Source organism: Lutra lutra, chromosome 9 (genome assembly GCF_902655055.1).
Source record: "Lutra lutra chromosome 9, mLutLut1.2, whole genome shotgun sequence".
NCBI lineage: Eukaryota > Metazoa > Chordata > Mammalia > Carnivora > Mustelidae > Lutra > Lutra lutra.
The window spans coordinates 39674273-39698146 of NC_062286.1; the positions used below are offsets into that span (position 1 = coordinate 39674273).

Sequence of the window (23874 nt, forward strand, 5' to 3'; positions counted from 1 at the left end):
TTCCAAACCAAAAATAAATTTGTGAGAAGACTGGCACTGCTTTACATTTTTAACAAATCTCTTTAATGCCTAGCTTGATAGAAGACAGATGGATTCCTAGCTCTTCCGCAATCTGCCGCAGTGTGCTCTTTCGATTGAAGTAAACGGGAAAGGAAAATCTAGCTTTAAACAGATATATGGTCATTTAATTGCCTTTCAGATAATTGTGATATTTCCCCTTTAATGCCACACCAAAACTCAACAAGGAAGAGTTTCTTAAGGTTATTTGCAAAGTGGAATCTGAAGCCTTATCATCGAATCTTTCTGTACCTTGCCACATAAAACTCCAGTTGGCTGTCTCATACTGTGAATGAATCTTCTACTCATGTGTGACTTTGTAAGATCTCAGTGAATTAAGATCTTCTAAGTGTTAACACATTTCATTATACAATCCCAAAACCCAAATTCATAATATCACCAATTTCATCAGCAAAGTATTGGGAAGCTATCAAGCCCACAGTGGCAGGTACAAGTTTCCCAAAATTTCTTTTGTAGCTTAAACTCATGAATTTAAAAGATACAAAAAGACAGTTGCTTTCCTTGACATGATTCTCTTCCTACATGTGGAAAAATATCTGCCCAAAACCCAAGTGTAATTAACCCTGGTTTATCTTTTAGTGATTCTTTCAAGTAAGAACTCTTTCATTAAAAAAAAAAAAAAGCAAAACTAGTTTATTGGCTCATAAAACTCAAAAAACATACCGGTGTTTTCTTTTTTTTAAAGATTTTTTTTTTTTTAAGATTTTATTTATTCTTGATAGATAGAGATCACAAGTAGGCAGAGAGGCAGGCGGGGGTGGGGGGAGGGGTGGGCAGGGAAGCAGGCTCCCTGCTGAGCAGAGAGCCCTATGCGGGGCTCGATCCCAAGACCATTGGATCATGACCTGAGATGAAGGCAGAGTCTTTAACCCACTGAGCCACCAGGTGCCCCACATACAGGTGTTTTCTAAGATAAGCATGATACTTTGGCTTGAAGGGCTTTATGAGAACTTCCCACTTTGTAACACAGACTATAATAAATAAATAAAATCTTTAAAAAAAAAAAAGATGTGTACTTAAAGGTCAGGATGTAATAAAACCAATCATTTTTTAAAGAACAGTGTTAAGTAAAGCTAGTGTGTCTTCAAATGCAAGTGTGTGGCAGAGTACAATGTGTGAGGAATACAGCGAGTCCTTCTGGACTTTGGGACCACTGCACTGATCTGGCTAAGGCGCAAGCAGTTCAAACCACTATTATTTCTGCAGCATCTTTGCAAATGTCAACACAGTGGAAAAGGATCTCAGGGACAACCAGAGGTTCATGGATCACACTGCTCTGAAACTGTTTCCCTGCCAACTGTGATGATCTCTTGAAATACCAACTATACTCTTCCTCATAAAGACAAATGTTCTCTTCAGGTTTAACATCAAGAACTAGACAAGAAATTAAGGAAAACCAACACAAAGCAATGCGTATTCCAAGAGCACGACCAATCTGCATACCTGACGCTGAGCGGAGACTCCACCGAGAGTCCCAGGAGGGCACAGGCATCCCGTGTGAAGATGTCGCAGATGTCAGCCCACTGGTTTGCATCAAGTAGGTGAACATACGGTGAGTTCTCAATCCCTTGTCTCAGGTACACAAGGCTTCCCATCAAAACCTGAATGTCTACGCAAAAACAGCAGCAATTTTTAAGTGCGAATGATCACACCTGAAACAGGGGCTGGCTTGGGGGGTAGGAGGCTGAGAAAGGCAAAATTCCCCCAACTGACAGAGCCTAAATCATTAATGATGTCTTTTTAAAATTCTCGTCCTTAAGCTGGGTTTCTCCCTTCAAAGAGAGAAAGGGGAAGAAAACAAAGCACTTAATATGAACCTCAAGTTACTTTATTGTTTTTTTCTTTTTTTTAAGATTTTATTTATTTACTTGACAGAGAGTGAGAGAGCACAAGCAGGCAGAGCAGCAGAGAGAGAGGGAGAAGCAGGCTCCCCACTGAGCAGGGAGCCCGTTGTGGAGCTCAATCCCAGGACCCTGGGATCATAACCCCAGCTGAAGGCAGTCGCTTAACCAACTGAGCCACCCAGGCGCCCCTCAAGTTACTTTATTCTTATACAGAGCACAGTATAACCACCATTGTCTAGAGCAGTAAAACTGATGTCATAAAGGAGGCCACACTGATCTCTGGCCATAGAACTGGTCAGAAGACCAGTATTCCCACACTGGCGCTCAGTGTCCTTGGTGCCACCCTGGTGCACCCTCAGACACTTTGTGGGGGCAGTAACAGCAGCATGGGGGGGTAATCCTGCTCTTTCTCATATCTTTTACATATGGAATCCCAAAAATGCAATGTCTCTTTTATCCAAGAGGCATCAATGTTTTACATTTTTTTTTTTGTTCTAGGTCCCATCAGACCTTTTTCCAAAGTGATTATCATCTACAATTGTTTCAGTTCATTAGCAAATACGTATCACATCTCCTTAAGATAAACTAAATCCCAGTAGTGGCTATAGGTCTGTTCCAAATATCAAAAACATTCAGGGTCCCTGGGTGGCTCAGTCTGACTCGATTTCAGCTCAGGTCTTGATCTCAGGGTTGTGAGTTCAGGCCCTGGGTTGGGCTCTACATCCAAACACAAAAGCAAATATCAAAAACATCTGACTGCAGACTCACCTTTCTGATGATTTAGGGCAAATGGCTGAAAATTTTTAGCATATTGTAATGCTTCTCGCTGATTTGTAGTTCCACCCATTAATAAGCTAATAAAATACAGTCTGTGTAGTTTAAATTCCAAGGAGCTGTTTTGGGCTATAAGCATTTCTCGGTTTGAAACTGCCCATCTAAAGAAAAAGCAGAAAAGATTTTAATGCAATTAAGAGCATAGGCAAGTATTAAAAATTCTTTGAAACCTAGCAATATAATAAAAGGGTTTGGTGTGCCATCTTGTGGAAATCGGTGGTAATTATCAACCCCCAGCCCAGAGACTTGTAAAGAAAATAAACAGAACTACACCCAAAGAGGCACTTCAGCCAGTAAAATCAAGAAAAAATTATTAAGTCAGATGACAGTTACATATTTAGTAAGGTTTTACACGAAGACAAAACTGACTCTGATGAGTCACACGGTATTTCTGGCACTATACAAGGGCACACTTTGAAGCAGGTGTTAGCCATGAGATTCACTACTACTCAATTGCCCATATCCACTACTCTTTTCCTGTTAAACTTGGCATAGTTATAAATGGATCACAAGACTCCGAATGGGAACCATCTATTTTTAGACTTTTGTTGGGTGCAACATTTTGTGCTACACTTTGAGATTAAAAACAGCAAACACTGGTATTTGCCTCAAGGTTGCTTTCAGCCCAGATTTTTGCTTTCAGGCACATAAAACTACATATATATGTGCCAAAATGATTTGTACCAACAGTGCTAATGAGGGAAAGAACAATGTTCCATTCTGAATGATCTAAAGTACAGGAACTCAGGCCTCTATAGTACAAACAGCTGGGATAACCAATCTTGAGCTGGGACTACCACTCCAGGTGGATGCTAAAGCAGAAATGTACTCCAGGCCAGCTGTTAAAATCAACTTTGTAACCAAGTGGTAAGGAAGCATTACTTTATTTCTGTAAACATACTAAGATGTAGAAGCTCTTATTATCATATTCTCCTTTAATCTGACCTTTAGTTGGACAAGCAGTCCCTACCTAACCCATTTCACCAAGGACCATTGGAACCCGTCTTGGTATGAATATAAACCTGGAGTAGCTTTCTACAAATGACGAAAGTAAAATGTCTCAGGTTATGCATAATGGATCAGCCGGCTGGGACTGGACCTCACAGAGCTGTATTTTTACAGGATCCTACCCTAAGGGTTCCACATGCAACATGAATATTCTGATCAACTTATGGATGTATCCACATCTTAGAGTCCAATCATGAAGCTTTTCCGACCTAAAAAAGTGATTGTTAAAAATATTCATCACCTGGACTTTGGAAATATTTATTTAAATGTAAGTAAGCCTTGAATCGTTGCCTGGCACTAACACAAACACAGTCAAGCTGGAACACCAACTCTGGGGTAAATCTTGCCGACACCAACAAGGTACTTTTGGCAGCAATCTTTCAGGAATGCCCAACACCAACCATCAGTACCAAAAGTACTGTGCTAGTTTGTCAGGCAACTTCTTGACTTCCGGTTCCAAGGAGTACGTTTATTTATTTATTTTTAATTTAATTCCAGTACAGTTAACATACAGTGTTATATTAGTTTCATGTGTACAATGTAATGATTCAGCAATCCCACATCACCTGGTGCTCATCTTGATAAGAGCCCTCCTCAATCCCCATCACTTAATTCACCCACCCCCCACCCACCCCCCTATGGTAACCATCAGTTCTCTCTCTTTAGTTAAGAGTCTGTTTTTGGTTTGTTTCTTTCTCCTCTGCCTGTATTCTTAAATTCCATGAGTGAAAACACATGATATTTGTGTTTCTCTGACTTACTTAAAGCATTATACCCTCTAGCTCCATCCATGTCGTCACACATGGCAAGATTTCATTCATTCTTTTTATGGCTGAACAATATTCCATTATGAATATATACCACATCTTCTTTTTTTTTTAATTTTTTTTTTTAAAGATTTTTTACTAATTTATTTGACAGAGAGAGATCACAAGCAGGCAGAGAGGGAGGAGGAAGCAGGTTCTCCGCTGAGCAGAGAGCCCGATGCGGGGCTCGATCCCAGGACGCTGAGATCATGACCCGAGCCGAAGGCAGCGGCCCAACCCGCTGAGCCACCCAGGCGCCCCTATACCACATCTTCTTTATCCATTCATCTATCAACAGACACTTGGAGCAAGAAGTCCATTTAAACCAGGTTACGTACCAAAAGTTCATCCTGCTCCCTCTCATTCATAAAAGCAAGAGTATGTTTTCCTACTAACAAGTAAGGAGAGGCAGCAAGCTTTTTCTTTTTTCTGTTTTTGATATGAAATACATGTGTAAGATAGAGCAAAAGAAGGGAGCTTATAGAGTAACTACAAATTTTAATCAACAGTGAAAGCCAGCAAAGAAAGGGCAAAGTCCTTAAATGGGCAATTCACAGAGGAAGAAAATCTATTTCACCTTTCCTAGATAGATTTTCAGGATATGACATTACAGGGGGGGAAAGTTAAGATATACAGAAAAAATTAACTTCAAGTTGCCAGAATTTTTAACAGTAATGACTCCAGAGAAGTTGGATTGCACACATTATTTACCAACTGCTATGGCATGGACTACGACAACCCAACAGGGCACCAACTATCAGAGCAGCACCAGGAGGCTAGAAACAACGGGAGGGCACACTGCTGAGTAATAGCTAACAGCCACTGCTGAGTAATAGCTAACAGCCGTCCAGGACAGTGATTTAACAGTCTATGCTGTCCGATGTTTTCTAAATTTTCTACAACGAACATATATTACTTTTATAATTAAGAAGGTAATGATTTTTAAGTAAATGCAAAAGTAAACAAAAGTTCCTCCTTTTTTCATCAGAGCTTACTGAGTAATTGCAAATTACATTTCCCAAAAGTAATTCAAGCCAAGAATTATGAATTTAAGCTCTGCAAACTCTAACTATATGAAATCCCTTTAACTTGCAGAGGCATTTACTTAGACAATGCAGTTCCTAATTCATCACTTACTTTTACCCACCTTCAAATTTAGCTATAAACAAGGCTACAAAATAATCGGAAAAAACTAACACGGTTAGTTCCTGACCTCCACCCCCACCATGAGAATTTTAGGAAAGTAAACAGATATTTCATCACAAAAAGGAGCTGGAGGACTATGAAGGACTGCAAAATCCAAATTCAAGAACATAAGTTACCATGTGTTTCTTAAATCATATTTCTTGACTTTCTATCCTTAAACAATGTATTATCTTCATTTAACTTCTGAATATTACACTAAGCCTAAATCTCACAAAGCAAGGGATTAGATTAACGATTTCTAAGCTTCTCCCTTTCTGGAAAAGTGTCATCTTCTAAACTAAGGATCTCTGCCCCTCAAACATGTAAGCACATGTAAGTAAGACTAAGAGAAAACCTGGCGTTCTGGCACCTCTACCCTCATACTCCAAGACTGTACCCCCAGGTACCCACAACTATTTTCCTGACCCCAATTCATTGGCCACAGCCAACTGGCCAGGTAAACATGGATTTTAAAGTCACACTCTTGGGGCGCCTGGGTGGCTCAATGGGTTAAGCCTCTGCCTTCGGCTCAGGTCATGATCTCAGGGTCCTGGGATCAAGCCCTGCATCGAGCTCTCTGCTCAGCGGGGAGCCTACTTCCTCCTCTCTCTCTCAGCCTGCCTCTCCGCATACTTGTGATCTCTGTCAAATAAATAATTAAAAAAAATAATTGTCGCCTATAAGCAAGTTCATCTATCCCTTATATCCTTCCTGATCACTTCACAATCCTGTATCTTTTGTTCTTTCAGTTCTTGATGGCTGCTTCCTTGACAATCATAACACCCGCCTTAACTGATCTTTGGAATCTCACAGCAGCATTTTTATTTCACAGCAGCATTTTTATTCACACTAGCAGCCTCCCCAGGGAGCTAAACATTAGTCAATTCGTGATGACTTCTGAAATGATGAAACCACCTCTGGCAGTAAAGTTCTTCACTCCCCTTGTAATCACTGTTTTCTTTCAAGGAGGCAACTAACTTCAACACAATCTGAATGTTAGCCAAACTGATGGAGGCCTTTTTTTTTTTTCTTAAATAATCTTCAATCCGAACTAGTAGTAAATGTTCTGTTCAAATCACAGGCAGCTTTCTGTTCCTTGTGCAATTTACATTAAAAAATGTCAAAGTGCCTCTACCTTGGTTTTTATATTCATTGGGCTTTTTCAATATGGCTTATATCATAACTTCATGTAGGCCTACGTCTCATCCTAGTTTCACCCGGCCACTGTCATTTTCCAAATCTTTCTAATCACATTCAATTTCACTTCTAGCAATTCATCTTTGTTGACCAAGCTCCTCTTTCAACTATCCATTTCTATAATATATTGTGGGTTCACCTCTAGGAGATGAGCAGGCAAGACAACTACACACTTGTTGTCTAAGGGTAACAGGTGCTCAGTGACCAATCATGGACAGACCTGGAAAAAAGTGATGTGGCTGGCTGAGAGCGTGATGCACATCTGTTATTTAGGCAGTGATCTGTGGACCCCAAAGCTGGGAGGACACTTTGTAGTTTATGCAATTACTTACAGTTAATATACTGTGGTAACTGAAATCTGAACCTTTTTGTGGGGGGGGAACTGGTATTATTTACCTCAAATGTGGTAAATGAAATCCAGGCATACTGAAATTGTACAGAGACAAAAATCTATAAGCTCAAGAGAGAAGACAGAGGGGGAGAAAGAACATTTCACAGGGAGAAGTTTACTCTCTAGACACCAGGAAGGCCCAGAGCAGCACAACAGAGAGAGATGCAATGACTGAGGAACTGAGCAAGTCCATGTGTCCATGGCACCACTCTTAAAGAATTAGTTTTCTTTTCTCACCAAGATCCCTGTCCCTCCACTTTTCTTTCTCAGAGGAAGAGAGCTCGGATGGAAAACCAAGAGGTTTACGCCAGGAGGGGAAGTTATGCAACAAAAGGGTGGGTGTCGAGGGAGAAAGCAATGGTTGGCCAACAGGATGATCTAGAGGCGTTTGTCATGTGGTGTGAAGAATTAGAGGAGGAAAATAGCCATGCTGAGAATAGAACGGATAGAGGCGCTGGCCAAGAAAAACACACACAACACATACAGATAACCTGATCTAGCAACTTTCATAACCACAGAGTGACGTGTCCAGGTGAATTAAAGCAAGTCTAGATAGAAGACCTGTTTGCTTTATGACATTAGAAGCAATGATTCTACCTCCCAGTGTAAGTGCTGGTTAATTTTTACAAAAGCAAAATCAGACAGAAAGTGAGCAGCTGAGAATAGAGTTGAAAATTTCAAGGCCCAGGCTCAATTACCACATTTTTAAAACATTCCTAAATAATCTCTCCATCCACAGAACTCTAGATGTCCTTTATCTGAACTTCTCACACAGCTCATCTCACAATCTACTTGGTAGGACAGCTTCTGGTTTTCTATATGGTAGGAACTCAGGCTTGCTCATCTTGGCACACCCCCTTCCTTTGAAGGGGGAATACTAATAAAGAGTACAGGTTAGCAGAATCAACTATGCACGGACTTCAGTCTCAGCTCTGCAGTATGAATTTGGGCAATCTGTTACTCAATTCTCTAAAATCTGTTTCCTGGGGCGCCTGGGTGGCTCAGTGGGTTAAAGCCTCTGCCTTCAGCTCAGGTCATGATCCCAGGGTCCTGGGATCGAGCCCCACATCGGGCTCTCTGCTCGGCAGGAAGCCTGCTTCCTCTTCTCTCTCTCTGCCTGCCTCTCTGCTTACTTGTGATCTCTCTCTCTCTCTGTCAAATAAATAAATGAAATCTTTAAAAAAAAATAAAATAAAAAAAATAAAATAAAATCTGTTTCCTTACTGTAAAATGGGGGGACCTCAAAAGGGTTGTGGGCATCAAATGAGGGTGCTAGTTTAAAGCACTGAGCACAGGGACAAGCACAGATACTCAATAAGCTTCTTAATTTGTATTTACTGAAGGGATGAACTCTAATGGTTCTTCAAAGTCATTGTTTTTTAATAAGAAATTTATACTTAAAATACAAGAATTATTTGGGCACTTGCATGTAATATTCAGGGCTCTTTTGATTTTTATAGGACCAACTGTGTGGGAATACAATGATATGCATGTATCATTTAATCCTCTTCAAAAAATTGTCAAGTTTTATTTATTTATTTGACAGAGAGGGAGGGAGAGAGCACAAGCAGGGGGATTGGCAGGCAGAGGGAGAAGCAGGCTCCTTGCTCAGGAGCTTCAGGACCTGACCTGAAGGCAGATGCCTAACCAATGCATTGAGCCATCCAGGTGTCCCAAAATTTGTCAAGTTTTTGTAGCTAGAAGTTCACACTGAATATTTGGGTATCTGATTCGCTGAGCAGGAATAAAGGGTAGAAGACAGTCACAGGCTTAATTAAACTGGTACTAACCAAATCCAGATAGTACAAGCACAGGAAACTAGGAAAGCATGAAATGTAACTGGCTCCCAAAACTTAACCCGCTGTCTATAAAGCAACAGAAGACACATGACCAAGACACATAAAAAACTAGTGAAAATATTAAGGAATAAAGTGTTGTATTCTGGATAATGGCATTTCCAGAAGAAAACTTCCAATTTTTAATTTTTAAAAGAAAACAACTAGCATGATACCACAACCAACAAGTTAACTAAACATTCGAATGAATTATAATATCAGTTTTTTTTTTAATTCTGCTCCCAAATCTCCGATGTGTCCAATGAGAGCACCATCAACTTTAGAACTATTTCTTGTTTAAAGAAACACTGTAGGAAGGTCACTAATGTCACAATTATCTCTGTTCACTGCATTCTCTAATAAAGAGATCTTTTGTGCCTCTTCCATAAAATGACCTCAAAACACTACTACTGACTTCGGTGACTAAGTTAGAAGCAACCCACATCCACACAATTATCCCACAAAGCATTAAGCATTAATTATCTTAACTGCCAGGCCTCTGAAAAGACTTGGCATATTGTTAGCTCCATATTTAGAATTCCCATGTTATTCCAAAAATAATTAAAACAAGATCCCACCTCCACAGTTAGCTGTTGTCCCACAGGAACCTAGCTGACAGTCTCATCTGTTTACCCCCCTCCTCTCATAATTTTGCCAATCTGGGTTGGTGTCTATTTCTGGTAATAATGAAATAAAAATACCTCTTGTCAATGCCCACAGATACTCCACTACAACCTTTCACTGCATTTTTAAAGGCTCACAAATATATTCTTTTTTCTGGTCTCCTTTAGGGGCATATTCGGGGTGGGGGCAGGGAATTCCAGGAAATGAATGACGTTTCTTTACTCCAAAGATGTGGACTTAGCTGAATGTTACTGGTGACCAAGTCAAGTGCTTAAAAAATTCAGAGAACGGCAAAAATGACAAAAATCAAAGTTCAGCCAAAAGAGTTAGAATCCTGTAACTTTGCTTTAGAGACCAAAAAAGAATGGCTAACATTTCATTTCGGAGATATTTTCAAATGGCAGTTTCTCAGATATGGGTTGAGTCCATCACTGGAACTACAAACATTTTACTCACCTCAGAACTGGTGTGAATCTCTGTTCTTCTTACATGCTATTTTAAAAACAACACAAACTATAGTATTACACCTTTGGGTCTACTTAAGAAAACAACACACACGCATTTCTAACCTGAGCCTCTCAGTAGTGCAGCATCCAGTAAGAGTCTCTAACAGCTGCATGAGGCAAGGGGCCGCCATACTGGTCAGCGCAGGTCTACACATTAGTGTTTTTTGTTTTTTTGTTTTTTTGTTTTTTTAATAAAAAGTACTTAAATATGGGGCACCTATGGGCTCAGTCAGTTAAGTATCTCTGACTCTTGATATCGGCTAAGGTCACGATCTCAGGGTTGTGGGATCAAGCCCTGAGTCAGGCTCTGCACTGGGTGCAGAGTTGGCTTGGGATTCTCTCTCCCACTCCCCCAACTCACACTCTAAAATAAAATAAATAAACCTTTTTGCAAAAAAGTACTTAAATATGACATGCTTTATTTACCGCCAATTTCCTACCACAAACCCAAAAGGTTTTACAACCTAAATCAATCTAAATAAGAGATCAGCATTTTACAAACAAACTCCAGACTTTTTCCTTTTGGTTCCCATTCCTGGCCTACTTCAGCTCCTTATTCTTTTAAACACTTAACCTCAGGGACAGTTGGGTTTCATTTTGCCCTTCTTCTTCTTTTTTTTTTTTTTTTAAAGATTTCATTTATTTGACAGAGAGAGATCACAAGTAGAGAGAGAGAGAGAGAGAGAGAGAGAGAAGGGAGGAAGCAGGCTCCCTGCCTAGCAGAGAGCCTGATGTGGGACTCGATCCCAGGACCCTGAGATCATGACCTGAGCTGAAGGCAGAGGCTTAACCCACTGAGCCACCCAGGCAGCCCCAATTTTGCCCTTCTTTTTAAGAAGATTCCCAATTCCTCTACAGTTATGGTTCACCCACTCATTTTCAATATGCTCAAGTCCTTGGTCAGGATAAACCCTACACCTCCTGAAGAATACCTATTGTGTTAGAACTGCACATAAACTTTTGCTAGCAATAAACACAAAATAGATAACAGAAAATGATGTTATCATCCTATGTATTTCTTCCCTTTTGGCCTTTATAGTCCACTGAGCTTTCTTCTGTATCCTTTCCACTGGGTACCTCTCTCCATTTTTAATCAGCTTCTTTTTAATACAGGAGCTCCTTCTCCACCACACTTAGTGAATGGGCACAGCGAGTTAAAAATGTATGCCTCAACTTAACTCTTCTGCCTTTTCAGAATTAACAACCACCCTCAGCAAAACAAAACAAAATGAACAAAAACAAAAACTTAGACTCTGGGAAATAATCCAACTTGTTCAAAACTTTGATTACTTTTCTCCAATGGTGTATCTATTGGAGTCTTCCTTCTTCTGTGGTTCTATGTGGCTATTAAAAAAATGCCTGAGTCAGCAAGACTGCCCACCTACTGGAAGCCAAAACTGAAAACAGACAGCAGAAACTGCTTAATCACTGTCACCCTCATTTCCAGTAATAGTCAAGGCTCTCTGATCAGGTACCACAGCTTGCTCCCTTCATCTTCATTTTCTAAAACCTTTCTACATGTATAAACTGTGTTTTCTTCGCTGATACTACAATTTCTTTAAGTCTGGCAAGCATTCTCTTCTCCTAAGATCCAACATTCACATCACAAAGAGACCACAGTACAATGGCAAGCTCATGCCACATCCCTCTGTGGTTTTTATTTCTAGCCCCTCTCCCCCCACCCACCAATCACTAGGCTTGGAAATGGGAGTCCTCTCATTTTTCAATAGCCTGCCTGATACCGTTCATGGCCTGTCTAATCTAAAATCCTTCTGTGGCCTAAACTAACAAGATTATCTCTATCTCCTCTGAAAAATTATTTTAACGTCACTCTCTCTCTTTCTCATAACCATTCAGTCATCTTCTATTCCCTCAGAGCATTCTACCAAGGCTTTCCAAACAGGAGTGCTAGGAGGCCCTTGGGCCTGCTTCTCAGTGTTGAAAAACCACGTTTCCAAGTCTGCAAGCCAGATCCTAGGCTATGGCAAATCCACCAAGATAATACTACTCTTTGAAACACCTTTAGGAAGGCAACCAACTGGCTTCTCCTGAAGATAGAGAGCACTTTCAAAATGTCAGTAACTGGCACATGTCTACAAGGACAGTTTCTACTCTTCTAATATTTCTCCATCTCTTTGTATTAATTTACCATTATTCTCTCATTGAACTAGTTACTTTTGGCTTTACAGTTCTATCTACCCATGAAGGATGGGGTCATGTCTGTTCCAAGTTCTTCTTCAAACTATTCCACCATTTATTGAAATATGGAATAAGCTATCTAAGTATGTACCATGCTAGGTGCCAAGAAGAACTGAAAAAATAGATAATGCAATCTGGATGAGAAGAAAAATCTGTACACAAACTCAGAAATATAAGGGGCAGGAACAAAAGAGTAGGCTGTGTCCTAACTAGATCTGTGTATATAATTAGCTGTTCTGCCACTTCTCTCTGCCTTAACACCATTCTTTTCTGCCTTCTTTCCACTGTCTACTACTAGTAAATGATAGTTAATGCTCTCCAAAGTTCCTCCATGGCCTCTATCTATACTAATTTCTATAGTTGGCCCCTGCCTCCTTAAAACCTTAACGGCCTAGCCTGCCTTATGGAACAGCTGCAGCCCCTCCTGAGGGTTCCAGGACCTGCCTCCCAGCATGTGCCAGCAGAAGGTGCCAAACAACTGAAAGATACTCTCTGCCTTGTATCTGACCCAGAATTCTCCAAACTGATGTCCCCTATTTTTCAACTTTTGCTACAAGCTGAATGAATTGAATTCTCTATACCTTGCACATTAAGGATACTGAGGAAATACCTGCTTTGTATCTACCAGTAAAGCGCAAGAACTGGAAAAGTCTGAGTTGCTGTAAGAGACATTTCTATTAAGCTATCATTTCAAAACGTTGGTTCTGTAGAACTCCAATTTTGTGGGTTTTAGTGTTGTTGGGGGGATGGGGACAAGAATAAGGATTCTTTGGTCAAATACACATGGGAATCAAGAGTTTGGCCAAGTTAAATGAGTTTCTTTAGGATTGCTGATGACCCTGGAATGTGCTAAAGTCTCTTGGAGAAGAACATTCAGGGGACATCATGTGAAGCATTTTTCATGTAACCTTTTGATTCCATATCCTTTTCTTCCACAAAGCACTTCCAGGCCTTGATCCCTCCTCTGTAAAATGAGTACTTATTTCATAGGGTTATAATGAGGATTTAATAAGTTAATACATGTAAAATGCTGAGAACAATGCTAAGTACATAATAAGCACTCAAGAAGAGTTGACTATAACTGCCACTACATTCCCCATGCTGACACTATTTAATATGCCAATATTCCCGAAAGAATGAAGTTTTGAAAAAAATTTTTACTTTGCAGGAGTTTCCACTGTTAATACCAAGTAGACAGAATGAGGCCTCCTTTTGCCTGAGAGGCACTGCTTGAGGCTCCAAATAACAGAAAACATTCATACAAACAAATGATATATAAGATATAGTTATCAGTAAGAAACAGATCTTACATAAAAAGCACAAAGTGAAAAGGTGTTATAAATTTTCTTCATTCCAAAAGGAAAAAGCCTCGAGTACTTTGAGAGCTGAGGTGGTCTAAATGCTCAGCACAGTCTCTGGCAAACAATAAGTACTCAATAAAAGTTTGATGAGCCTGAGAAATTGTGGATAAATGACTATTACCTTGAACAGCTCAAATATATTTCCAAATCACTACAAACTACTGGGAAACCCATACATTTCTCTGTTTAGGATCCCTTACTCTTCTCTATAGATGTTTAATCGTATAGGTGAAATATGAAAGTAGATAGAAGAGTGGTTGCCATATTCTGTTTAAGAGTTATCAGTGGTACTTGGCAGAATTTAATCCCCCAAGTATGTCAAAATCTAACATCTGCTAATAAAATAAAATAAAATAAAATAAAATAAAATAACTGTAAAGGTAATGTGCGCCTTACACAATGGTACTATTTGAGGGTTTTTTTTTAATTAATATATAATGTATTATTAGCCCCAGGGGTACAGGTCTGTGAATCGCCAGGTTTACACATTTCACAGCACTCACCATAGCACATACCCTCCCCAATGTCCATAACCCAGCCACCCTATCCCTACCTCCCTCCCCGCAGCAACCCTCAGTTTGTTTCCTGAGATTAAGAGTCTCTTACGGTTTGTCTCCCTCTCCAGTCCCATCTTGTTTCATTTTTTTCCCTCCCTTCCCCCCAGGACCCTCCACCTTGCCTCTCAAATTCCTCTTATCAGAGAGATCATATGGTAACTGTCTTTCTCTGATTGACTTATTTCGTTTAGCATAGTACCCTCTAGTTCCATCCAAGTATTTGACATCTTTTAAAGCTACAGTACCTACTTGTCTCATCTTTATAATTTATACAGGAATTTATCATTTATAAACTTACACAGGAATCTATCTCTACATGTTCATCTGAGCTAGTTTCAGAACTTTGAAAACTTTTTAAGAACTGATAAATGATCAGAAAGAAACTAAGCTACGAAAAATTAAATCGGTAAAAAATTGGTGCATTTTATAAAAATCAACAAGAATCTTCCCAACTATTTTTATTTCCTGAAAACAATGACCTCAAATACTTCTAATTTTAAAATACAGAATTCAATCGCTAGAACCTCACACCAGTATCACTGTTCCTATCACCCAGTTTCTTTCCTTTATTTTATGAGCTTTTCTTTCTTCTTTAAAACCTGATAATCCTCACATTAAAAAATTCTAGGACGGGGTCGGCAAATTATGGCCAAGATCCAAATATGGCTTGCTGCCCATTTTATACAACAGATGGCCAACATGGGTTTTTTGGGTTTTGTTGTTGTTTTGTTTTGTTTTTTTACATTTTTAAAGGGCTACAAAATAAATCAAAGAAGAATATGCAGCAGAGATCCTATGTGGCTCACAAAACCCAAAATATTTACTCTGGCCCTTTACAAAAAACTCTGCCGATCCTGCTCTAGGGTACCACAGTTTACTCAGTAATTCAAGATAATTCATAACAATAGCAAGTTCATAATGCACCATTACATTTTACAGTGACAATTAGCACAAAACTCCTTCATAACAATATTTGTGGTCTTCATGCATATCATTTAGTTCCAATAACCAATTAAGTTGTTTTTTTAAAATGCTAGCATAGAACCCCACAAAGTACGGAAGTTCAAATATCAAACTCAGACCACCTGAACGATAGTACTTCCCGTTATAATACTAGTCTAAAGTAGTAGAATAAGCTTGGATATAGGAAACCTCTTTCCTCTCTTGGGAACTCAGATCAACTGATAAGCAAAGAAAGCTCAAACCATTTTCTCCTATTTGTACACCCTCCATTCTTAGTTAAAAGGAAGAAAATATTTCTCCCTTGCTTTTCTCTGAAGTCTCTGAAAGTGAGTGGTATAGATGTACGTACGTATGTACGTACGCATGTATATGTGTGTATCTCAAAATCTCAAATGTGTTTTCTAATTAGATTTTCTTATAGAGAGTTCTCCCCAAATACTCAAAAGAAAACAAACATAGAACTTACTCCAGAGCAGGTCTCAGAACTCTGACTTTTAATGCTTCTAATATTCGATTTAACTCCACAAATGGTTCTTTCTGACTTGGGTCTACAGAAAGACCAGATTCCTGAAAAAAATAGAATGAACTTTTGTTAGCAGTAATAGGTAGAGAGATATGGTAAAAACATATTCTAAATTACAAAATATGGGTTGAGCCATTAAAAATAATTTTTTAACATGTATTTCTATGGTACAGACTAATGACTGAGCCCTACCATCATTCTTTCCAATAGCAGTAGAATCCCTATGTATTCCATACAAAGTCAAGTACGTAACCGTATGGAATAAAGCTGGGTATGACTTTGTGAGAGTAAATTCTGGCCAGTGAAACATAAACATGTACTCTTAGCCCCTTTCTGGAATACCAAAAGGTGCAGCTAGATTTATGGCTGCTGTCCTGGATCATAAGGACAGTGGACACCTAAGGAACAGCAGAGCTACAAGGAAGCTAGGGCCCTGAAAGCCTCCTACAGCATAGCTACTATATATGCTGTGAATGGCTCACCACCACCTATTTCTTTGCAAGAGAAACAAACTTTTTTTTTTTTTTAAAGTCACTGGTATTTTGGGTCTTTGTTACTTATAAATAAACTTTACAGAGAAAGACCTGAGTTACCATTTTTCTGAATTGTTTAAAATAGAAGGTGTGCCTGGCTGGCTCAGTTGGTAGAGCATTCAACTCTTGATCTTGGGGTTGTGAGTTTGAGACCCACACTGGCTATATGGAGATTACATAAAAATAAAATATTTTAAAAAATAAAATAAAATAGAAAAGGCTTAAAGGTTTGGTTTACAGACTGGGTTTAAACTATTTCATCTTTATAGTCCTTCATTCTTCTAAATGGAAAACACAATAGTTCATGGTGGCTTAGAACAGAGTCTGAGGATGTCAATTTTGGACTGAATCCTAGTTCCTTCACTAAGGAACCCGTATGGTCTTGGGCAAAGCCACTTCTCCAGACCTCAGCTTCCTTATCTACAGAATGGAAGCAATTTCTAGCAACTTCTACCTCACAGGATTGTGGTGAGGAATAAAGGCAGGGGTTGGCTTGTGGACTCAATACACGGCAGCTGCCCCCATTATGACTAGGTGATCCTGGTAAACTATTCTGAGATCCCTAAGCTCATGTCTACTAGCAATAAAAGACAAAAGCTGCTCACCTGAAGTAAGTTTTAGCTTAAAAGTCATTTGATACACAAAATGCTACAAGTTGGGCCAGATTCTTTTCTTCTCTGCTATCCTATTCCCCCTATTTAAAAGAGGAAATGGAGAGAGTAGTATTACTTTTGACCCCGTGGTTGATGGGCTGGGATCAATGTGGATAGGGCAGGAATAAGGAAAAAACAATTTAAATAAGAAGTTTTAGGATTGTCATTTTCACCAATTTAAAAAAAAAAAAAAAAGACCTCCTAGTAAAATGAGGTCAGGATACTTAAAATATTAAAAATCTATCTACAGCCAGAAGAAGATTCAAAGACTCCAAGGAGCCCCGTCGTTTCTGTTTCATCTCCTCACATGCCGGCACACAGTTACCTGGCAGAGCTCTTCAGCTACATCCAGCATTCCTTGTCGAAAGAAGTGCTCCACCATCACCTCATTGAGAAGCCTCTGACTGTCTGCCTGCCAGCAGCCATCTATTCCCACACTGCTAATGTCAGAATCAAAATTCTGGAAAAAAAAAAAAAAAGAAAGAAAAGAAAAAAAAAGAAAATGATTCATGAGTTGACTAGGATATATCACTTCATATGATTTTCACTCCACCTAAGAGAAAGAGTGCCCTTCGTTTCACTCAAATATCCCCAGTAAGGACCCAATTCAAATCATCTGCAGCCTATGAAAGAAGTTGTTTTTCCACTGCTCTTTTCTAAAACTTGTCACTCTCATTGACTGATCATTGTTAGAAGAGTAAAGGAGTACATTTTCAGAGGGTATTTTGGGAAAATACATACATTGAATGATTTCTGTGAATAAACCAGTTTCTTCTACACAATACAGTAATATTTTCAGGTGTACAGTGCTACCTATAAAAACATATTCAATGCAGCACTGTCTAACTGGAAAAGAGAGAAAACCACTATGTCCAACACAGATTAAATAATCAAGGCACAGCCCAACAACTGTCGTGCCAAGGTAGAGGTTGGGGGTGGGAGAATGGCCAGGTAATTAAGAGAGCAGGCTCTGAGGCCAATCTACCTGGGTTTGAATCCTGGGTTCTCTAACTAGCTCTGTGATCTTGGCCAAATCAGTCAAGGTTTTTGAGACTTACCTGCCTTATCTTAAGTGGAGAAAGTAACAATACCTTCCTATTATGGGCTGCATCTTAAAATTCCCATGTTGAAGTCTTAATTCCCAGTACCTCATTAAATTAAGATGAGGTCATTATGGTGGGCCCTAATCCAACAGGACTGGTATCCTTATAAAAAGAAAAAATTAGGACACAATAAGTACAGAAAAAAGACCCATGTGTTATGGACTGAATATCTATATGTAATCCACCCCCCCCAACACACACACTTCAAATTCCTACACTGAAGCCCTAACCACCAATGTGGCCATATTTGGAGATGGTTTGTGAGGAGGAGATAAAGGTTAAATGAAGTCATAAAGGTGCGTCCCTAATCCAGTAGTGCCTGTGCTCTTACAAGACAAGAGAAAAACACCAGAGTGTTCTCTCTCTACCCTGTGAGGACACAGTGAGAAGGCAGTCATCTATAAGCCAGGAAGGAGGTTGTCTGCCCTCAATAGGAAATGAATTGGCCAGCACCTTGATCTTGGACTTCCCAACCTCCAGAACTGTGCAAAAAATAAGTTTCTATTGTTTAAACAACCTATGGTATTTTGTTTTGGCAGCTCAAACAGACTAAGACCCCATGTGAAGATACCAGAAGATGGCTATCTACCAGCCAAGAAGACAGACTTCAGAAGAAACCAACCCTGCCAACACCTTGATCTTGAACTTCTAATCTCCACAGCTGTGGAGAAATAAAGGTCTGTTTAAGCCACCCAGTCTGTGGCATTTTGTTATAGCAGCCCTAGCAAATTAATATACTCCTTTATTGGTTAAATGAAATGGTAGTTGCTACTATTCTAACATTAGTATTCATAAGGAAAAAGTGAGGTTCATTACTATATATCTACTAATATGGAAAAACGGCCATGACATCTTCAGTGAAAAAAAGTAAGTTTTACAAAATTATGACCCCATTTTTGTTTTTTTTTAAAAAGGGAATACTTGCAAATGGTTAGGAGAAAATCCAAAAGAATATACATTAAAGTATTAACAGAGATTATCACTGGAGATTACCACTTTCCACACGAGTAAATATTTCTTTTATGATAAACTAGAAGATTTTTTTAAAAACACCTATGTAAAGAGTTCCAATTTGGGTACAGTATGTAAGCACATTCCACCTTATCTGTCCCACTGAATGCAGTTATAAAATCAGGACAGAATGAAGGCAGCAGCTATTTGAGGACACTTAAAAAGTGATTACAGATCTTCCTCCATTTACGATGGGGTTAAATCCTGATAAATATAATGTAAACTGAAAATAATGTAAACTGAAAATGCATTTAATATAGCTAACCTACTGAACACCCTAGCTTAGCCTAGCCTATCTTAAACATGCTCAGAATGCTTACATTAGCCTACAGTGGGTAAAATCATCTAACACAAAACCCTTTTTACAACAAAGTATTGACTATCTCATGTAATCTATTCAATACTATAATGAAGGTGAAAACCAGAATGGAATACGAATATAAAATGGTTCTAAGTGTACTGGTTGTCTACCCTTAGAACCACATGGCTGACTGGGAGGTACAGCTCAGTGCTGATGCCCAGCATTCCCAAGAGTAACAGACACAGTATTGCCAGCCCTGAAAAAGATCAAAATTTAAAATTTCAAGTGCAGTTTCTACCGAATGCATATCACTTTCACACCATCATAAAGTAAAAAAAATTGTAAGTTTAATCATCCCAAATTAGGGGCCATCTACAGTATTAAGTGAATTGGGAAGGGGGTCACAGGACTAGTGGTGAGTTTACTACCTATCTCCCTCTAATACCTCTCAGCCTGGATGCAATTCAGCCAAAACACAGAACTAGGCACCCAGAATGTGGACTGAGAGTTCCAGGGGAAGCCCTCTAGTTCTAGCATGAGAAACAGGAATGGGTTTCTTCTGTCACCCAGAGAGGAAGGGAAATCACATGGTTTTTCCCTCCATTTTCTTACACCTCTAGCTCAAAGCAGTCTGATGGTACATTAGTTTTTTACTGCAACTTAAATCAACACAATTTTATCTCACAGCTTGACAGATCAGAAGATCAACATGCTCACACCGTTTCTCTGCTCCAGGTCCCAAAAAGCTGAAATCAAGGTGCCAGTGACCTAGGCTCTTATCTGGAGACTACAACATGAATCTGCCTCCAGGCTCGTTCAGGTTGTTGCAGAATGCAGTTCCATGCAGTTTTAAGACCAGGGTCCTTGTTTCCTAACTGGCTGTAGGAGTTTGTTCTCAGCTTCTAGAAGCCACTCACATTCCCTTGCTCACGGCCCCATCTATCTTCAAAAGCCAACAACAGAGGTGACATCCCTCACACTCTAAATCTGCTTTCTTCTCTACCAACCTCTACTGTTTTTAAGGGCTCCTGTAAATTATTCCAGGCTCACCTAGATAATGTCCCTATTTTAAGATCGACTGCTTAGTAACCTTAATTATACCTGCAAAGTCCCTTCAAAGTACCTAGATAAATGTTTGAATAACCAGTCTACTACAGCAGGCAACCTAAAACTCAGGCACAGGGAGTTCTTCCTCTCCAATTAGAGGAGCTGTGGTCCCAAGAAGGGGAAAAAACTTCTACTGCATCTTTGCTTTCTGTCCTTCCACCACCTAGCCCCACATACAGGTATAGTCACAGTAAATATACAGAAAAGTAGGGTAAACAAAGCCCCAGTTTTCTGGCCAAATGACCAAAAAAGTGGCCCCGGAGAACCCTAAAGTCCCAGTGAGATCATAGAGAGGGGAGAATTCAGAAAAGTGACCCCTTAAAGTTGTTTATGAACTCCTGGGCTCACTCTCCAGTTGCACATGCATGGGCTGACCCTAAGCAACATACCAGACCCTAAAAACTGAATTAGGGGACAGAACTAGATTCCAGGTGCCAGAATGGCCACTGGTTGGCACACAAACAAGACATTTCTGAATAGCTTGGACACTGAAACCACAACTCACAGAAGACTGATCAGAACTTGTAGCCTGAACTCAACCAGGTTAATTGTCTGCTATAAGAAAAATATCAACATTCTCCATAGTATTTAAACAAGACCCTGAGTCTTCTAACATAATACAGGTGACCCTTGAACAATTTGGGTTTGAACACAGATCCACTGCCACAGGAATTTTTTTTCTGATGAACTCACTATAGCACTGTATATGTATTTTCTCTTATGATTTTCTTAATAACATCTTCTCTTCTCTAGCTTACTTTATTCTAAGAATACAGTACATAACAAATATACAAAATATGTGTTTATCAACTGTTTATGTTATCAGTAAGGCTTCCACCCAACAGTAAGTTATCAGTAGTTAAGTTTTGGGGGAGTCAAAAGTTTTATGTGGATTTTCAACTGTGCAGGGTGTTGTTCCAGGGTCAACTGTATTAAAAATGTCCAAGATATGAGCCAAAATCATCTGTCAAAGAACCAAGAAAATCTCATATGTGAATAGATGGTTCAACAGACATCAATGCCAAGATGACAAAGATACTTGAAATCATTATTTTTTTTTCAAGATTTTATTTATTTAACTGTGAGAGAGAAAGAGCATGAGCAGGAGGAGTGGGAGAGGGAGAAACAGACACCCCGTCGAGCAGGCAGCCTGACATGGAGCTCAATGCCAGGACTCTGGGATCATGACCAGAGCCAAAGGCAGATGCCCAACTGACTGAGCCACCCAGGCGCCCCCATTAAACACTTTAAAGTTTTAAAAACTGCTTTATAAAGGAAGAGCAAACATTTTCAAACAAAAGACAGAAAGCCTGAGCAAAGACAGAAGACACAGTAATCAAAAGAAAAAAACTCGTTGAATGGACTCAGGATCAGGATGGAGGTGAAAAAGTCGGTATCAACAGAAATTATCTAATCGAAACATTAATAAAATAGACTGAAAAAAATGAACAGAGCCTCATAGACCCACAGGACAAGACATCTAACATGCATGTCATCCCAGTACCAGAAGGAAAAGAGAGAGTAATGGAGAAAAAATAAAGAATATTTCCTGAACTTAGCAAAAGACATAAGCCTACAGATTCAAGAAGCTCAGTAAACTCGTAAAAGGATAAACTCAAAGAAATCCACACCCAGACACCTCACAAGCAAACTGCTGAAAACTAAAGACAGAAAAAAAATCTTGCAAGTGGCTAGAGAAAAGTGATGCACTGCTTATAGAATTCTCCACAGAAACCATGGAGACTAGAAAGAAATTACTTGACATTTTTCAATTGCTAAAAGAATGGTCCCAGAATTTTATGTCAAGTAAAAATATTCTGCACAAATGAAGATGAAATAAAAACATTCTTAGATGAAAGAAAGCTGAATTTGTTGCGAGAAGACCTGCTCTCAAAGAACTGTTCTAAATTCTTCAAACAGGAAGGAAATGATACCAAAAGCAAATTCTGAACATCAAGAGTGAAGAAAGCACAAGTCTACCTTGTGGTCTAAAAGCTTTCCCCAAACAGATACCGCATCACACCTGTCAGAATGGCTAAAATTAACACCACAAGAAACAAAGGTGTTGGCGAGGATGCATAGAAAGGGGAACCCTGTTACACTGTTGGCGGGAATACAAACTGATGGAGCCACTCTGGAGAACCACTGGAGGTTTTTCAAAAAGTTAAAATAGAACTGCCCTACAATCCAGTAACTGCACTACTAGGTATTTACCCAAAGGATACAAAAACACAGATTCAAAGGGGTACATGCACCCTGATGTTTAGAGCAGCATTATCAACAATAGCCAAACTATGAAGAGGGCCCAAGTGTGACTGATGAATGGATAAATATGTGGTATATATACATAATGGACTACTACTAAGCCACCAAAAAGAATGAAATCTCGCCATTTGCAACAACATGGATGGAGCTAGAGTGAAGCCAGTCAGTCAGAAGAAGATAAATACCATATGATCTCACTCATTTGTGGACTTTAAGAAAACAGATGAACATATGGGAAGGGGGAAAAGAAAAAAGGAGAGAGGGAAACAAGTCATTAGTGACTCTTAGTGACAGAGAACAAAGTGAGGGTTGATGGAGGAAGGTGAGTGATGGGCTAGATAGGTGATGGGTATTAAAGAGGTCACTTGTGATGAGCACCAGGTGTCATATGTGTAAGTGATAAATCACTGATTTCTACTCCAGAAATCAATAGTGCACAAATGTTAACTAATACAATTTAAATAAAGTAAAATAAAATAAAAAATAAAAGCCTTCCCTAACAAATTTTACTTTCACTCCCTAAATCTTACATAGGCATTACCCCCAATAAACTTCCTGTATTTTTTAAGCATGCAAATTTAATGAGACTAGACTGTTTAGATTTAACTGATATTACAATCCTAGGTAATCACTGCTTAACTCAAACCAAGAAACACAAGATTATTTTATAGCACATACAAAAACAGGCAGAAACTGCTAAGCACCCACCATTTACAATTACCATAATGCAGGAGAGTTCTCCTCTCCAAAATTGAGCACATTCTTCTTTAAAGAGCTATCTACCCTTATTTTGGATGTCAAGCCAACAGTCTAAAACAAAACACATATAGTAAGACTCAGAATTACTTGGACAAAAACCAAAAATGAACAAGCAAAATTACTGTCAGAGTCTTAAATTTTTATTTACTTGCTTTTTATAGACCTCTTTCTTGGTCTAGTGGCCTAGTACTTAAGCTAAAGAATATTAATAACACAAAGTACCTAGATGCT

General features: G+C 39.2%; 1 protein-coding gene across 4 annotated transcripts in view; it reads right to left on the minus strand.

Moving 5' to 3' along the window:
• The window catches only part of RMND5A (required for meiotic nuclear division 5 homolog A), a 64008-nt gene that overhangs the window by 9067 nt on the left and 31067 nt on the right, over window positions 1-23874 (minus strand). For all 4 annotated transcript variants that reach the window (XM_047744898.1, XM_047744897.1, XM_047744896.1 and 1 more), the window contains exons 3-6: window positions 17423-17557; window positions 15855-15955; window positions 2691-2857; window positions 1522-1687 (exon numbers count right to left, since the gene is read on the minus strand). In XM_047744898.1, the coding sequence (XP_047600854.1) occupies window positions 1522-1687; window positions 2691-2857; window positions 15855-15955; window positions 17423-17557 (569 nt within the window). The remainder of the gene's footprint in view (window positions 1-1521; window positions 1688-2690; window positions 2858-15854; window positions 15956-17422; window positions 17558-23874) is intronic.